This window comes from Ceratosolen solmsi, unplaced genomic scaffold (genome assembly GCF_000503995.2).
Source record: "Ceratosolen solmsi marchali unplaced genomic scaffold, CerSol_1.0 scaffold5, whole genome shotgun sequence".
NCBI classification, from domain to species: domain Eukaryota; kingdom Metazoa; phylum Arthropoda; class Insecta; order Hymenoptera; family Agaonidae; genus Ceratosolen; species Ceratosolen solmsi.
In genome coordinates, this window is record NW_011948454.1 from 501778 (window position 1) to 521070 (window position 19293).

A 19293-nucleotide genomic window follows, 5' to 3' on the forward strand; every position below is an offset into this window, starting at 1 on the left:
GTTTTGTATAAATTACAAATCAAATTTGATAAAAATAAATTTAGAAATATATTCTAAATCACGAAATATATTTCTTTTACACTTTTTTTTAGTAAACAATGTATACAAACACGTAATTTTGCATTACAATATTTAATAATTATAGTGATTTTTATTCATTTAGTTGATAAATATGTATTAATTATATCTTGTTTTAGATAATTTAATAGAATAATATTCATAATCAGATGCAGTTAAACAAAAATAATAATTGGCGATTTAAAAAAACAAAATCTACTTCAATTATAAAATTAAGCTTTAAATTATTACACATGTTTTCTAACTTCTATTTACATACAAAAATCGAAGTTTTTAATTATATTCCATATATTCATCATCATATTCCAAACATTATAATCTTACGAAATAGTACGACAATATAGAGAACAATAAAATTGTTATATTTTTGAACATTTCTTCCATTTTGAATTTCCTCAATTTATCATGAGAATTTTCAAGAGTTGACATTCTTGCAATAGTAATTTATATGTATACTTGGTTTATCTCTATGCGTCAGTCTTGCCGTTTCAATACGAAAATTCTGTTCAGTCTGCCAGTGACTTCGAAAACGGTGAATATATTCGATCGATTTTCGATTTAATTAATTTACGTAAAGCATTTTTAAAATACATATATATTTATTGTGATTCAGTGAATAGTACGCGTTCGTATGATTCTTCAGAAAAGTAAAGAGATAATATTTTTTAATGAACCTGCTGGTATTCAAAATTAATGAACAGTAAAAATTTTGACCTTTCGAATAAGAATAAGATGCATAACGTAAGTTATATATTTCGATTGTTAAGTCATTTACTAGAATCTAACAAAAATATTCAAATTTAATTTAAATATTAGTTTTAATTCAAATATCAATATTATTTCTAGCTATGATTATTAATTTTTCAAAATTTTTATTTAGAAATATTTATAGTTATGTATTTCTTATTTTGGATACACTTATTTTGTAATAGCGATTTAAGAAATACATATTTAAATAGTGTTATTATAATCATTTAAATAGTGTATTATAATCAAGTATTTGTTTACAAAATATTATTCTATATAATATTTTTAAATATAACTGATTAATATAAATAATAGTCATTATGTCTTCCGTACTCGTTCAATAATTTAAAGTGATAACTAGTTTAAAAATATTTATACATGTGTTTGCGTTTTTAAAATTTTTAATTCAATTTTGAAAATAATTTATTTAAAAACATTTTTTGGAACTCTTAAAATTTGCATTTTATGTTACATTATTATTTTAATAATATTTAAAATAGTTATATTGCAAAATATTTTTTTAAACAAAAATTATTTTTTAACAATTTCTTTTCATTCATCAATAGTTGTAATATATCTTTTCGCCTAATATATTAAAATGATAACATTTTTATTACAAATTAAAATACATTGAGTGGATATTTTATATTACATTTGTTTCGTTTTAAATTAAAATTATAATTTTAATAAATATATTTATAACAAATATAACTTAATATATAAATAAACAATACTTTTAAAACCGATAATCTTATGAAATTATAATGTATAAAAAAACAATTATTGACCAGTTCTTACAACAATACTAAATATACTGATATTTTGTGATTTTGTTTTTTATTACTACGTTTGAATTACTATTACAACTTATTAAACACAAAAGTAAAAATAATTTGGTTTTAATCCGATTAATAAATAAAGTTTAATTTTATACTATAACATTTAATTTGGAATAAAAAGTAATTGATTTCACGTAATTACGATAATAAGTTTACAATGAATATATCGATGATATCAAATAAGTGTTCTTATAAATTAGTAAGTTCCTGTTTTTCTGAGATTTTATTTACTGATGTTCTTATATTTAACAGCTTGTATATGAAAATAAAAAAAACCTAGCGATTTTATATCCTTATAGATATTTTTATGCACTTGCATTAAAATATTATGTACGTTGCAGTTAAATTCCAGGAAAGTATGTAATTTTTTCATAAACAATTAAAGTTTGTTAGTTTTAGTTAAATATTAAAAAAAATTTTAATTTTTAAAATGATAATAAATTTACTTATTTTTTTAATGAAATTTGATCATATTAAAATATAAGCGAAAATTTTATTTTATAACAATAACTAATATAATTGAAGATTTAAAGGAGTAAATTTTTCAATAAAAATTAAACAAGGATAATTTTAGTGGAGTTCTAATATACATAGATGTTTACATAAAGTCCTGCTTTTTTATAGAACTAATTTATATTAAAGTTTTATAGCCATTTATATGTATAATTACTTAATGTACTGATAATTTTCTATATTTATCTTGAATAATTTGATTTTTATATTTATCTAATTTTTCATATTGACTGATGTATTATTAATATTAATTATATTAATCGTAATTTAAATTAAATTTTATTTTTTTTAGTAATGATAATTTCATTTTAAATGCCAAGCATAAACTATAATTTATCTATTGTCTTGAGATAAGCTGTTTTAATAGAAAATCTTACTCTATATTGATTTAAATTTTTTAAAGTGAAGAAACAACTTTTCCATTTAAAGCTTTGTTTATTTTGGCTTATTTCTTAACTATTTTAATATTTATGTGCTGTGATAAGTTTATATTTTTATTTTCCTATTACTCATCATATTTAAAACTGTTTAAATTATTTATTAAAGAAGGCGATGCTACATTTGTTAGTCTCTGCGTTGTTTATTGGCACAGTGCAGGCAGGATGTCCGTTGTGGTCGACATCTAATCAAACTTCTGATTCACGGCTTCCGGGAGATGGAGGTTATAGAATAATCATCAGTGGTAATTATGATAAATACATCCCGAAAGCAGTCTATACTATCAGTCTCCAAGGTACCACAAATATTTGATTAAATCAAATTTTAAATATTCTTTTAATAATTACGATAAGTAATTTTAGATATTCAAATTTATAATTTTATACAATAAAATTTATTTATTTAACACATATTTAGTAAATTATTATAAAATAAAATAAGTTATATTAAGAATAAATATTTAATAATATTACAAATATTTATCTTATAGTTTTAAATTAATCCTAAAGTAACTTAACTGTAAATTAAATTAACATTTAGAAAAAAGTATATTGTCTAAAATTAAAAAGTATGAATGAAGACATTATTTTAATACTTGAAAATTATTGTATAATGACAATGCTAAGTGGAATTTATATATGTGTGTTTATTATTTATTATTAATATTTTATAATATCAAAATTTATTACTCATATAATATTCTTTACACTTAAAAGCTGGTTAAAAAGTATAGTAAAATAATATTTTAGTTTAATTGTGTTAAATTGAAATACTATGTATTTAGATTCCTATGTAATTCGCATATTTAATTTGAATGCATTATTGAATAGAAATGATACAAACACAATGAAAAAATATATTACTGAAAATATACAATCTTTTGCGTAAATCGAATTTATAAAAATTGATATCCTAATTTTTAAATTAATGATGCTTGAGTTATTATAATATAAATTCAAAACCATGTTGTATAAAATTTGTACAGAATGTTGTATAGAATTGAATAGAAAGTTGTATAAAATTTGTCCATTGTATAAAATTTTCTGTAAATGTTTTTACAAATTTTTATCTCTTCAATGAATAAATATTTTGTTATTTATATAATTGAAATATTGTTGAAAGGCCAGAGTATCTACACGAAACCTAAAGAATTCAGCCGTTTCACGTTATCAGTAGATTCGGAGCATGTTCCGTTTAGTTCAACAGCAAATGTCGGTTTTTTCCAGATATTCTCTGATTCTCTGGTGCAATTTAACGAAAACTGTATCAATACTGTATCTGAATTATCATATCATTCAAAATCTGAGGTAAGAATAAATTTATTTTTAATTGTGCAATAAATATCAAAATAATCAGTCAACACTTTTTAATCTTTGATACAAATGAACTAATTTTATTATTTATTACAAGTATTATAAATGATTGATAAAAAGAATTGATAAACCTATACAACTTTTAATTTTTATTTATTTTTGTTTTTTTTCACATATGAAAATCTTTAAGCGAATTTGTAAAATAATAATTATTATTTATTAATTTGTCTATCCAATAATAATATTATTTATTAATTTGTCTATCCAATAATAATATTATTTATCTAGTATATATTAATAACTACTATGTATTAATTAATATTTGATTAATCAATATAACTTTTAAATTATAATTTCATTTTCTTCTACATTTTCGATATAAATAGTTCTTTTTCGTATATTAATTTGCAATAGATGCATCATAAAGAACGAAAAACTATAATAAATAATTTTCCAAATATTTTGAAAGTATCACAAATAGACATTTTTGGAAAATTTAATATTATAATAAAAAAATTAATTATTATAATACAAGATATAATAATACATTAATTTTATCCAAAGAAAGAGTAATAAATAATAAATGTTGATAATTTTAAAACACAGATTTCATTATTAAAATGATTGCATATATATATAGGTGCGAGTATTGTGGCGGGCACCACCGCCAGGTTCTGGATGTGTAATTTTTACCGCCATGGTAATGGATAATTTAACTGAATGGTTTGCCGAAGAGGGTAATCTCGTGAAAACTTTTTGCGAAATGAATGTCAATGAGACTGAACAACTGAATAATTTACATTGTTGTGCATGCGACGAAGCTAAATATAAAGTATGTGATAATGACATTTTAACTCATTCGTATAAAAAATAATTTGAATTATCCGATATAAGTTTTATATATATATTAAAATTATTGTTTATTTGTAAATAATAAAAATATGTTCCATAACGAGGGAATATTTCTTTAAATAAGTCTCATTTGTATAATCAACTATGAAATTATATAATCTAATTTTTTAATGTGAACATACTTAAAAGTATGTTTTAATAATATAAATTTTTATAATAATAATTTTTTGTATTGAACATACAAGGAAAAATTCTTTCTTTGATTGAAAGGGTTAATATAAATATGTACAAAAATGAAATTATTAAATTATGTAGTAGAAATAAAAAATATATAATAAGACATAATTTTTAAATATATGCAAATACTATTAAATTTATGATTTACCACAAGCAAATGTTTTCACATTTGTATTAGGCACTAAATATATTTTAACTTAAAATTTAATTAAAATAGGTTATAATTACATATACAATTATATGTACTTAATAATTTTTATTATTGAATAATTGAATGTAATTTAAATATTTGATATTAATGACAATGAAAATTTTTAAAATGTACTTAGTATGTTTAGTATTTTTAAAGAACTCAGAATATATATTTGAAAAAATATATATACATAAACAATTTCTATAATATAAATTTTTTAATATCATTGCTAAATTTTGTACAGGTAAAATCATTGTATATTCTATTAATTAATATAATTAAAATATTAACATAATTATTTTTAATTCATTTTTATACTATATCTTTCTATTCATAGTCTTTTGCCTAAAATATCCATAAGTGAAGTTGGTAAATTTGATCACAATATATTGCATCTTTATTTTTTAAATACTTATGAATGATATGTTTAGATAAATTTTAATTGTACATTTTAAGAAAGTTTTTAAAAATTTATTTTTATAAAGTAATGATTTCATTACCATTCCTTCATATTCTTTTTATAATTTATAAAAATTGAACATTTTTTCTAAATAAAAATTTCAGATGGTATTAGAAGGTCTATGGTCAAAAGCGACACATCCAAAAGATTATCCAGAATCTCTGTGGCTTACGCACTTTAGTGATGTTGTCGGTGCCTCGCATGAAACAAATTTTTCATTTTGGGGTCGTGATCATATAGCAACAGACGGTTTCCGTCAATTGGCCGAATGGGGTTCAACCGCCGGACTTGAAGGAGAGCTACGTAGTAATGCTAAATATTTAAGAACCTACATAAAAGCTCCTGGACTTTGGTATCCAAGAGTAAATAATAAAACTAGTGCAAATTTCAAGTAATTTGTTTTTATTTTGTAAAAATTGTATTATGTAATATCCATTGATATGGATAAAAAATCCATAAAAATATGTATTTAAATATTATTGTAATTATCATATGCCATTTAAAAATTTTATGTATACATTTGTTTAAAATATTTTTAATTTAAATTTAAACTAACAATTATTAATTGAAAATATTTCAATATTTTACTTATAAATTATTGGGTAATATGACCTTCTTTATCAATGATTTTCAAATGATGATTGTCTTTCAAACATTCAAGTGTTGATCGTAAGCATCCAGTACTTTCGGTTGCTTCGATGTTCGGACCATCTCCTGACTGGATAGTGGGTGTTAGCAAGTTGAATCTTTGTCAATCCAATTGCAGTTGGATTAAGGACTTAGAAATTGACCTGTATCCTTGGGACGCTGGTACGGATAATGGAATCACCTACATGTCTCATAATTCAGAAACCCGACCTCGTGAATACATGAAGCTCATTACCACAATGTACCCTGAAGATCCACGCTCACCTTTTTATGATCCAAGTGGCAAACCTATGCAACCAATAGCAAAATTGTACTTAAATAGAGAAGAAATTAAGAAAAGTAATTGTAACGACGAAGATTTAGAAAAAATAGTAGCAGAATTTAATATGGTTGAAAACATTGATAATATTGAAAAACGTAAGTTTTTACAGATTTTTTAAAAAGCAATGCCAAAGTCCAATAATTTATGAATAAATATGTAATACTTTGTAATATAACAATTGGTTCAAATTTTATAAATTATTATTGATAATATATGCAAAATATGTTTAAAATGTTTTTATAAAATTATAGCATATATATAATATAAATAATATAAATTTAATCTCTAAAATCTAATTTCATATTTCAAAATAATCAAATGGCTTACAAATTTCATTAAAAAGATCATTGAAAGTTTAAAGACAATTTTCTAATGAAAATATATTTTATAATAAACTTTTAAGCAATGGATTTTGAATGAAAATAAAAATGTAATATAATAAATCTTATAAATTAAATAAATATTTTATACTGAAAAATAGTATATTTATTTAAATGGCTTACTATTCTAGAAAATGAAATAGAATAATTACATAAACATGTGTCAAATTTTTTGACCATTTATTTTTATTTGTAACCAATATAAAATTAGTTTTCGATAGTATAAATTACTTAATATTTATAATTCTATATTTATATTATTTACTATATTATTTATTATAATTTTTTTTCAATAAACAGCAGAGTGTATGACGACGGAATATTCACAATGGACCAAGTGTTCAGTAAGTTGTGGTAAGGGTTTACGAATGCGAACTCGAGCTTATAGGATACCCGAGAAGGCAAATATGATGGGTTGTACTCGACAATTAATTTCGAAAGAGATGTGCCTGGCTGATGTTGGTGAATGCTCGTACGTTAGATGATAAAGTTGTTGGCAACTATTTGTTTTTAGATGTTTTAATTTTAAAAATCAGTTTATTTTAAAGTTTATAAAATCAAGTTTGTAGTAAAATTAAAAAAAAATATACAAAATATGATTTCATTACCAGATAAAATTAAAGAATACTAAATTTATTTTAGCAATGACAAAAAAGTTTATAAAAGCCGATTTTTTGATTTTGATGAAAATCCGTTCCTCGATTTTGATGAGAAAGAATGTGCAATGAGCGAATGGACTAAGTGGTCAAGATGTGATCCATTTTGTTATGTTAGTGATAAAGTACGACGACGTAAATTATTAAATATTAAAAATCGTAAAAAATGCATCCATTTAAAACTTTTTGAAAAAATTCGATGTGATTGTTTTGTCTCTGTACAAAATGAGACTGAGATTTGTAAGGTACGTTCTAATAATTAAATATGGCCAATCTTTTAATCATTTGAAATATATTTTTTTATCATATTTAAGTGAAATAATTATTTATATAGTATTGTCAATATTATATATTTTGTATAGATGTAAAAATTTATTAAAAATAAATTTTCTACTTATATTACAATTATAATTAATTTTGTAATTATAATGTAAGGTCTATTAAGACTATTAGCTTATCTATTATTCAATAATGCTTTTTTATATGTTATATTTACATTTTTATATATAGTAATATATTTTGAACATTTACAACTTAATTAAATAGTTGTTGAAAAAAGTGAATATTTATTTTTTAAGACTACAGAATGGTCTGATTGGTCACCTTGTACTAAGACTTGTGGTTCAGGATTTCAATCACGATCAAGATTATTGCTTACTTTAATTGAAGATCGGCAAGCTTGTTTGAATAAAGTTAAACTTTTTGAGCAACGTCCTTGTCTTAATCAATACGATTGTAATTTGTACTTCCATACAACCAAAGGTATTAATAATGTCTTTTAAAAGATATTTTATATTCCTATTAAATAAATAATACATCTTTATAAAAGTAAAAATAATTATATATATGAAGTTTGTGAAATTTGTTAGAAAATTGTTTATTTTTAGCTATTTGTTCAGAAAAATTAAATCAAGGACCTTGTCGTGGATATTTTGAAAAATGGTATTTTGATTCAAAGCATCTTGTGTGCTTACCATTTATTTATGGAGGCTGCCGTGGAAACAAAAATAATTTTTCAACATATGAAGAATGTAAAAAAATATGTGGAAATGTAAGATTTTAACTATAGAATTAATTTTGAAAATATTTTATATATAAAAGAGTTAGTTATTTTCAACTATTATATAAATAAATTTATGTGTAATTATTATTATTGTATACAAAAAAAATTAATGTAAATAGTCCATATTTGATTAAATTTTTTTAATTTTATTGAAATATAAGAGGATTGATATTATACATAAAGAACTTATAAAATACACAGAATATTTAATCCAATTTGAATTATTACAAATTAGTATAAATATAACTAATGATAATAAGATATATTTATTAAAAATGTATTCATATATATGTTTAAAGTTAAGTCAAATGTCAAATAACGAATCGGTACCTACAACAGAAAACCCATTATCAATTAACATCAATTGTGAACTTTCAAATTGGTCCGATTGGTCTCCTTGCAGTGTTACTTGTGGTATTGGACAATATACGAGTTCTCGCTATATCAAGGTAATTACTTTCTTCTCTTAATTATCATAAAAATAGTTATTCATTTTTATTTAAAAAATCAGCATATTAAAATTGTTTTTTAATGAATAGATAATTTCTTCTAAATTATTTATATAGTACCTTACATACTTATCATTTACTGAAGATGCAAAGTATCTTTGCATTTACAATGCAAAGCATTGTCTTAAAACGAATACAACTTTATATGAAAAGTCTTAAAACGTTTTAGATTAATAAAAAGTATAAAAATTTACTTTCATTATAACTAAATTTAATTTTAATATTTCTTGTAAAAGTAAATAAGTATATTAAAAAAAAATATATTATCTCTAATAATAAAACGAAGTAAAATATTTAGAAAATACCACAAAATGACGGAACATCATGTCCAAAGCATTTACAACGATATACCAGATGTCAACTTGCTCCTTGTGAATAAATAGTACAGAATATTAGTATTCAATGTTAAATACTTATTTTTACTTTAAAAGTTTTTATTAACTATTTATAAACAATTTTATAAATATAACGAGTGATATTCTTTTTAATTTACATATGTAAGTAATAATTCCAATTATAACTGAACAAAATGTTTTGTATTTAAATGTATTTTAAGTAATATTGAAATACAGAATAATTAAAATATTTAATTGTATGAACAATATTTATTAATAATAAATTTTTATGATTTTGGAAGGAATAATAATTACATAGACATAAATTAAATATAAAAAACATTTGTATTTTTATATATTTATGTAGATTCACTCCTTTATACATTAATTAGGATTAACTTACATCAATATTTGTTCCTTTGTTTTCTAGAAATATTAAAATTTTACTATTTATAATAAATAGAAGAATAAACTGTTAGATAAATATAACTGAGATAATATAGTCTTTATTTTAACTTTTTACCAATAAAAACTTAATTTTTATTGAATTCCATTTGTCTATTACTTGTAGAAAAGGAATTTATATATTAAAATGATCAATAATCCATAATACAAATCATTTATCTTTCCAGCACTTGCTAGATGACTTTTATTAGGATTAAATTATTTTATAAATTTAAAAATTACCATTATTTTTTTTTAGAAATATGAATGTATTTTTACATGGTGATGGTGAATTTTTTTTTCAGATTTACATTTATATATTGAATAGTTGATTTATTTCGAAATATAAAAACTGAAATATATATAATTTATATAAATTAAAGTTAATAGTTTATTAAGTTACTAAAATAAACAATAATAAAAAATATAATTTAAAGTTGCAAATAATCTAGAAAAAAATTTATTTTTAATTTAATTCTAAAAATAATATTTATTTAAATAGTTATTACTATTTAAGTAAATCAATTGTCTTTTTTCTGCTCAACTTTATGTCATAAATGTACATTAATATGAAAAAAATTTTTGATTTTATATATTTGATTATAGTAAAGTAAGAGTCTATTTATAAAAGTTTTAATTAAACTACTGGAATGCAATAATTTATATATTTTAAATTAGGAAATTTAACTTTATTGATAATTTGTAATGTTTAGAATATGTTAAATGTATTTTACAAACGGATTATGATAATTAATTATTATAATAGCTTTTGGTTGTTTTTTTAAGTGACTTCAATTTCGCAGTATTGAGAATATAATTAAAAAATAATAATTTATTTACACAGATAAAGTTTGTTTAAGTATGTAAAGGAAGAAATAATCGGTTTATAAACAGTTCATAAACAGTATATCTTAATAGAATGACAATTCTTTTTTTATTGAAATCATATATATTCTATAAAATATTTTCAAATGAATGCAGTGATTGAAAACGTACTAGGATTTAAATTCTTATATGTAATTTTGTAGCATTACTTAGGGTCGATTGTAGTTATTCTAAAAGAAATACCAAGAAACTCATTTAATTTTCTATAGAATTTTTTTGATTACTAGTAAATGATTATAAAATCTATTTGAGTAGAACTATTTTTAGATAATTTGTTTTATAAATATTTAATGATAGAAAATTATACAAATGATGATAATTATTTTGTACTCTCTGTAAACACAATTTATTAACGATATTTACGTGATGTAGAATAATTTTGGTCTATACATTTTTACACGTTAAATTTGTGTTTAATTACAATATAAATAAAATATTACGATAATAATTGATTTACAAAAAATTTTGTTTTTGATCTATCGGATTCATTCGTGAATACACAGAATTAACATGTCTGAAATTGTTCAAATTTTGTTATTATTAGAAGTCTTTTAAGTATAAAACATTCGAAGAATTTCAAATGAAAACAAGGCATCATTGTGTTTCAGTTGAAGAAAATGTAATTCATCTACTAATTTTTAGTTGCTTACGTCTATTTAATTCTAAGATTAACCAATCAAGAAGACTTTTTAAAGCCAGCCAATTGAAACCGTTTCATCGTGCCCAGTTATGGGTTCAATACCTGGGGGCAGTTTCTGTAGCTGATTTGTTGAACCGTTACGTTTGGCGGCGATCACTAGATTGGCACGCAGGATACTCTCCTCAGTTATTGATGGAGTTACATCAATCGTTGAACTTATTATAGCAGTTAATTCATCTGCAATAATCCCAGAATACATTTCGATTAATAATTTTATTTCTCTAAATTTTATAATTTCATAAACTCATTGATTTTTAAATGGTTTTTTGCTATATACTTATAGACTTTTCTCAATAAATTTTTTTAACTGTAACTTTTAAAATAATTAATTTTGTATTAGCATATAATATCATATATATAATGTAATATAATCTTATAATAGTTAAAGTGATTAATATTAATATTTAAAATTAGTAACAATATTTTGAAAATAATATAAGTGAATATATTTAGCAAGTTAAGTGAAGCTTATAATTAATATCTTAAAAAAAAATTAAACTGTTTTCTAATGAGAATATGAATTGATGAATATATATTCAAATATAAATTGATATTTTTATTCTATTATTTGGAAGTTAAGAGTAATACTATTGCATAAACATAATGTTATTAGTATTCAAACAACCAAGTTTCCTGCAATTAAATATATTTTTGCAATATTTAATTATGTAGAAATGTTAATAAAAGATTTTACGCATCATTTCTGAAGTGTGCATCATCAATATTTTCTATTGTGAAATCTAGTTAAATATTAATTTTATACCATATACAAATAAGAAAATTATTACTTTTTCTGTTATAACAATTACATTGCGATACTAATAAAAAATATTTTTAATTTATTTTTTATAATTAAAAACAAGAAAAAAATTAGATTTCCTATTCCAAATAAATTTTAAATTAATGACATTGATGTGTGTTATTTTTTGTTTGGTATTTGTTATTCTTAGCTAACCTTGATTTTTTGTATCATTATTAACGGATATTTCATCGAGACTCGGCTTCTGACATTGTGTTACTTCATGGAAATTCATGTCTGGATTACGTGTTGGTACACTACTAGCCCGTTGAAGTTGTTTTTTACTAACATGTGAAATAAGCGATGAAGTAATTGGATGTATTGTACTTTCAATAGCAAGTGTTGTTGAAGTACAAATACTATTATTATCATTACTTATATTGATAGTAGGTGTAGAGGCACGGGATGAAGAAAACTTTTTACGCTTTCTACAAAGCGCAGCTAATGCAGGTGCAAACGCGTAACTAAAGATATGATGGTCTTCGTGCTGTTGCTGATGAGGTTGTTTTTGTTGCTGTTCCCGCTGATGGTAATGATCTTGAGATGAATGAGAATTAAGAAGGTGATGAGGATGATGTAGCTGAGAATCTGGAGATAATATATCCAATGAAGACTTCGAATTTGTAGAAACTTCTGAGCGTGAACCACCATCTTCTGAAGCTGGGGAATATACCGAGTCTTCAGAGCGAGAATGACCTATAAAAAATTATGAATAATTGTACTATAATAAATAATGTTTGGTATATATATTAATTCATAAAATAAAATATGCAAATAATATATATAATTTTAGTAAGAAAAATGTTATCTTTCTTACCTAAAAGTCTAGATACTCGGCCAGTTTTTGCAGCCTGTATAAGAGTGCTCCATTTACGCTTTCTGGAACTGTTTTGCGATTCTCTAGATTGTTTTTGATATGAAGTTAATCCCGGAACGCTATTCGTACTTATATGGTCAAAATTGCCTTTTGAAGTTGATCCGGGACTAAATATACCACTCAGAGTACTACCAAAGATTTCATGATGATGCCTCCTTTGATCGTCAGATGTTTGTTGTTGTTGATCTCTTAAACTAGCTATGAACTCAACCACTGGCGGTAGGGTTCCACTGCCGCTTGGCTGTGGTGCGATGTTGAAGCCTTTCATCAATCGGCGCTCTTTCTGACGATTCTTTTTACCGCCTACACCTAGCGATAACTCTTTTACGTTCCCGTCTAAGAAATATAAAGAACAAAATGAACAAAATAATGAAATTAAAATTTTTCTAAGTTACGTGTCGATTATAAAAATTATGTATTTTTTTTCTTGCAAATAACTTTATTCAAAAAACTTTTTAATTTAATTAATTGGCTTAAAAACATATATAATAAAATAAATAGTAAATTGCTAATAAACATAAATAATACATTAAAAACAAATAATAAATAAGCATGTAATTTGAAAAAAATGTATTTCAAAGATATGAGATCGAATATAAATAAAAAATTTTTGAATGTTCGATAACAAAAATTATATCATTGAATATATTAATCCAATAAATATAGAACAATAATTACAATTAAATATATTACAATGATTTCTATGTTGTATATTATTAATACAAATTTTTATAATAAGATGAATTATTCGTAATCTTTTGATTATTAAATGAAATTTTTTAAATTTTATAAATCTTTGGAATCTTCTAAATATTTTTAAATATACTTGTAAAGTTACTGAACTTATTATACATCTAATGAATTATATTTAATATATGAATATGAATATAATTTATTTGATGAAGAAATGTTTATAATAGGTATGGATATAGAAAATATTACAAAAATAAAATTAATTACACTGAAATGTATTTAATTTTTTTTTTGTAAAATTTCAATGTTTCCCAGAATTTTCAAAAGCAATATTATTTTTACATTCCATTTAATATAATTACAACATGCGAATAGGTAATGAAAGTATATTATATTTCTAATTATAACATTCACAATTATTTTAGTTAAAATGATGTAATTTACGTTTTTACTATCATTTTGAAAATCCTTTATACATTAATGGTAATTATATATAAAAAAATGTTGATGCAAATTTAATTATGTAATAAATTAATTAAAATAAAAAATATTATTGAATTACTATTTTTTTCTATAATAAATTTTTATATTGTAACTAAATATCCATAACTTTTTAAACATCAGTTTTTCTTCATTTGTACATTTTGTTATTTTTTATTTTAAACCATGTAATTATTTTTAGACTATGTATGTGATGAACCGCTGTAAGAGCGGAATACTACTACGGTATCTAAGTATTTTAAATAAGAACTTTAAAGATAACGATTGGTTGTATTTGTGAGATTTTCTATTCTTTAGTGAAATGCAATATGTTACTTACATTCTTATTTAACTATAGATTATTGATGAGATTTTATAAAAATGTAATCTACAAATATAACAATCTACAAATCATAAAATCTACATCCATCAAAAAATTGTCTTGATATAAACGAATTATAATGTTCATTTTGAGCAATTTTGAATTGTATAACATATTGGTTTATGAATAAATGAATAAGTAATTTGTTTCATTGTTAACAATTGATTTTAATAGATTTTCTTTACTTAATAAATTAATGTATAACTTAATTAATATATTATAACTTAATAAACTCAAAAAAGTAATTTCCTTACTTAATAAATTCATAAATATATTAAGGTTATTGTATTCTATATTGTTAGATTCACTAAAATTATTATAAGATGATACAAAGTAATGATACTGATGTCAATAAGATAATTAAAGTGGCCACGTGCAACTATCGTTATTTATAATTTTGCATTATTAGCTAGATTTCTGTTGATATATAAGAATTTGATTGGTACTTTCGTTGAGATATGTATAAACCTCTTATTTCTCTACCATATATTAAGAAGATTATAATTTAAATTAGATCAGTTTAACAGTTTTTATGAGGGGTTATTCAATATAACAAACTTTTGTAATGTTTACTTTTAACATATCATTAGTAAAAACATCAAAGTTTAAAATTATGGTACACGAATATTTTTACTTTAATTAAGCTACAATAGTCTTAGAAAGTTTATTATGGAATATGAAGTCCAATTCTGAAATAAGTAGTATTAAACTTGTAGTTTGAGATTTAATCAAAGTAAATGCAAAAAATTGGTTAAAAACACTTTTTATGTATATTAAAAATTAGTAAATATTTCCTTTGATATCTGAAGTAGTTTTAAAATATCTAACAAATTTTATAATAATTTGGATGATATGAATGATCATATTTTAAAAAATTGAGAAATAATCTAAAATGACATTAAAAAATGTAAATTTTGAAATAAGTTTATCAATAGATTAAAATAAAGATTTTCTAGATAAATTGTCTTATGCATTAGCAATTTGGTTCTTATTTTTCAAAGAATAATCAATACAGACAAATATAAATAATAATATAAAAATAGCTAATAACTTTAAAAAATTGCAATTTAATAATTGTACCAGTATATTTTTTTTAATTATTGAAAATTCAATATGAGCATTTACTGGAAATCTAACTAATGTAATTTTGAAAGTATTTATTAGAAACAATATAAAATTAATTATAAATACAAGAAAATGTAAAGTATGTGGCATTCTTATATTTTATGTTATTACAAACTGGCATTGATATTAAAAAATACAAAATATGCAATTGAATAAGTAGATATAGTATGATCATAATCAAAGGAAACATGTACGTTTAATATCAAGTGATAATAATAAAACTAAATAGAATGTTAATAATAAAAAATTAAATGTATACTTCTTAGTTCACAATTAAATCTACTTAGTAATAACTACAATACATTTGGAGGGCTAGTTAGAGTATACATATGTAGAAAACAATATTGTTTTAAGAGTATAGAACCAAAATTTAATACTCTATTTTCGCTCTACCATCAGAAATATATTAAGATTTTATTACTATTGATACACCATAGTATTTATCTAAAATATCTATATTATGTTAGAAAAAAATATAAGTCAATAAAACTCAACGAAGTATAATAATAAAAAACCAAGTTAATCATTTAGTCATATAACTAAGACTAATCGTTGTATTAATTATATTATTTGTAATAATGTAAGACAATCAATTTCCATTATCAATCAACAAAAAGAAATATTACTAAATGATTTTGCAACATACTAACTTAATTTCGTTTTGTATATTAAATATAATACATGCAATACTATAAAATAAAAGAGATGGTAACAATGTAGAAATATATCAAGTAAACAATTCAATGCCAATTTTTTTATTCTTTGTCGTATAAAAATATTTGATTAATTGAAGATTCGTTGAATTTAACAGCATCAAAGCTCATCAAAAGAAAAATGTATCTTAGTGATGTTCAATATATTTGCAATTTTCTTTCTAATAGTTTTATAATAACACGGCTCACTATATATACTTTCATTTTGTATTTTCATGTTGAATATAGTCAATTGTATTTGTAATTATTAAACAAACCCTACATAATTTCTTAATTGATAAAAATACATGTAAATATATGCATATAATTTATTATAACGGCTCTCAAGATCCATACGAAATAACTTGACTACTTTTCGAGAACATTTATATCGAGATTTTGTTCTTTAATCTATATAAAACATTGATTATATGATATCTATAAATCTATTTTTGAGATATATATAAGATTAGTGATTAGATGAAATAAGTAACAAAAGTATAAAATGGCTGTCAGCCAATAAATTAGTACTTCTTCAATTACCATGTAATGGATACATATAGTCAATAATTAATTAATTAATTACATATATATAAAATATAAAAATGAATATAAAATTATTTGTTTCTACCCTTACCGGTACCCGTTCCGGAAGTGTGTTCTGTGGCTATACCGGATTTTTGCAAGATATTAATAAGCTCGCATCGAAAGGCGCTGATATCTTGTTTGATTTCATTCACATCGTCCTCAGTCACACCCTCATTTTCCGTTTTCCGCTGTTCAACAGTTACGTAGCGCCTTACCAGATTGCGCATTATACCTTGATATCGAAAATCTCGTTCAGATGCTTGTTTGACTTTTCTCTGCGAATATAAACATAGTTAATTTCATAAGTAAATCAACGGGAAAGAATAATTCTTAGGTACTTCTAAAATAATTAAGTACATAATTTAAATTATATTGATAATATAATTAATAAGATAAGATAATATATTGATAAATGATAATACAAGGTATGCAGTAAAGTACATTAACAAAAAATAATTGTTTAGAATGTATTTAACAACAATAATCTTATCATTTATTTCTATTATTTAGCCATTATAAACACATTTTTTAAATTTTATACATACTATTATTTTAGTTATTTTTAACAATTTTTACACAATAATAAAGACAGATAAATTATAAAAAATATAAAATATTTAAAATAACTTTGAATAGAGATCTGCATCGCTTAGTGACGTATATTTATTTAATACTATATTTAATACTATGCGAGACCAGAAAGAAAAGAAGGATAAACAACCGATGTACCCAAATTTTGTTAGAGCACGTCAAACAAATCGTAGATATATCGTATACAAATTTTTTTAATTTGACAGAATTTTATAGAATTAATACTTTAAATAAAAAAATATTTGAAATCAAATCAAATTATTACTCTCTTTTAACCTCTTTCCACTATCAATTATTTTGATGCCCATCACCTTAAAATCTATTATTAAGTTATTTCTCTCCATAAAATATTACAAAATTAAAGTATATTTGGCAAAATAATAAAACTATTTTAATAAATGAGGTACTAATAATGTAATAATAAACTTACTCGTATAGTACGCATGTGTTCTTTTTTCGCTGCACGACTATGACCGCAAAGTTTTCTATAAATCCATTGGCCAATGTACCAGGCACTTTTCGGCGTGGGAATAATATTAAATGGTGGTGGCACAGTACCACCTTCTTCGAAATAACTTATCCAAAGCTTGCTGCGTGCGAATTTCCATTCAATATCTGCGCGTTCCTGTGAGTAACCACAATCGAACGTGGACCAATTTACATTACCATATATGGCCTATATTCTTTGCACTTGTTAATAAAATTAATGTTGTATTTCCTGTAATTCTATGTGACTATTCAGTGTGATTTTTATCAATATATTATATCTTGATATATTTATTAGATGTTAGAAACATTAATGCCGATTTTAAAAGATTCGTTCAACTGATACCCAGAACTGTATTGTAAAGAATTATTTAGAATTTATTAAGATTTATTACAAATTTATCCCATAAAATTTTTTTTTTTAATTAATATTTAATTAAATAAATATTTTAGCTCAAATCATTAAATATTAAATTTTTGTAATTTTCTATACGAAGTTATGTATAGCCAAAAAAAGTAATATTATGAATAAAATTAAAATTAAAAAAATTAAACCCTTTTAAGATTCGGAAAAGCTAATATCTTAAATATTTGTTAACAATATCTGTATTTATAAATATTTGAATACTATTTACATGAATAATTTAAATAAAGAAATGCTATAGATGATTACGGTCTCTGTTAATATTTTGGTTTCAATGCATACTATTTCTTTAAAGTTTATATAATGTAAAAAAGAATATGTGATAAGCTGAATATTTTTTTAAGATAATAAATTAAGAATTTAATAGTTTAATATTTTAATTTTCCATAATAAGTTTGTAGTTAATGGTAAAATTACAATTTTTTAAATGATATATATATATATATATATATATATATATAATTTATGTAAACTGAAAAGTAAGAATTAAAGTTAAAACACTTTTATTTAATTTCAAGTTTTTATATTACAATAAAATTACAAT

At 22.0% G+C, this 19293-nt stretch overlaps 2 protein-coding genes across 3 annotated transcripts in view; one reads left to right on the forward strand and one right to left on the reverse strand.

Moving 5' to 3' along the window:
• The first annotated feature begins 661 nt into the window (after window positions 1-661).
• Window positions 662-9715, forward strand: fat-spondin (extracellular matrix protein f-spondin). Its single transcript, XM_011505276.1, has 12 exons — window positions 662-819; window positions 2724-2910; window positions 3738-3922; window positions 4569-4760; window positions 5775-6061; window positions 6332-6735; window positions 7321-7478; window positions 7670-7921; window positions 8255-8438; window positions 8564-8730; window positions 9039-9188; window positions 9547-9715. Exons 1-12 carry the CDS (start codon window positions 772-774, stop codon window positions 9625-9627), a joined length of 2295 nt encoding a protein of 764 aa, XP_011503578.1. The 5' UTR covers window positions 662-771; the 3' UTR covers window positions 9628-9715.
• Window positions 9716-11441: 1726 nt separating this feature from the next.
• Trpgamma (Transient receptor potential cation channel gamma) overlaps window positions 11442-19293 on the reverse strand; it is a 33791-nt gene continuing 25939 nt past the window's right edge. The window contains exons 13-17 of one of the 2 annotated variants that reach the window (XM_011505263.1): window positions 18270-18464; window positions 17298-17523; window positions 13229-13624; window positions 12568-13107; window positions 11442-11789 (exon numbers count right to left, since the gene is read on the reverse strand). In XM_011505263.1, coding sequence (XP_011503565.1) covers window positions 11602-11789; window positions 12568-13107; window positions 13229-13624; window positions 17298-17523; window positions 18270-18464 — 1545 coding nt within the window. In that variant the 3' untranslated portion in view covers window positions 11442-11601. Of the gene's footprint in view, window positions 11790-12567; window positions 13108-13228; window positions 13625-17297; window positions 17524-18269; window positions 18566-19293 lie in introns of those variants that run through there. The other variant, XM_011505264.1, reaches the window with a different exon arrangement.

Coding starts and splice junctions, on each gene's coding strand:
- fat-spondin (XM_011505276.1), top strand. CDS start 772: ATGAACAGTAAAAATTTTGACCTTTCGAATAAGAATAAGATGCATAAC. Junction 6,062..6,331: donor AAAACTAGTGCAAATTTCAA/GTAATTTGTTTT, acceptor CAAACATTCAAG/TGTTGATCGTAAGCATCCAG. Junction 9,189..9,546: donor CGAGTTCTCGCTATATCAAG/GTAATTACTTTC, acceptor TAAAATATTTAG/AAAATACCACAAAATGACGG.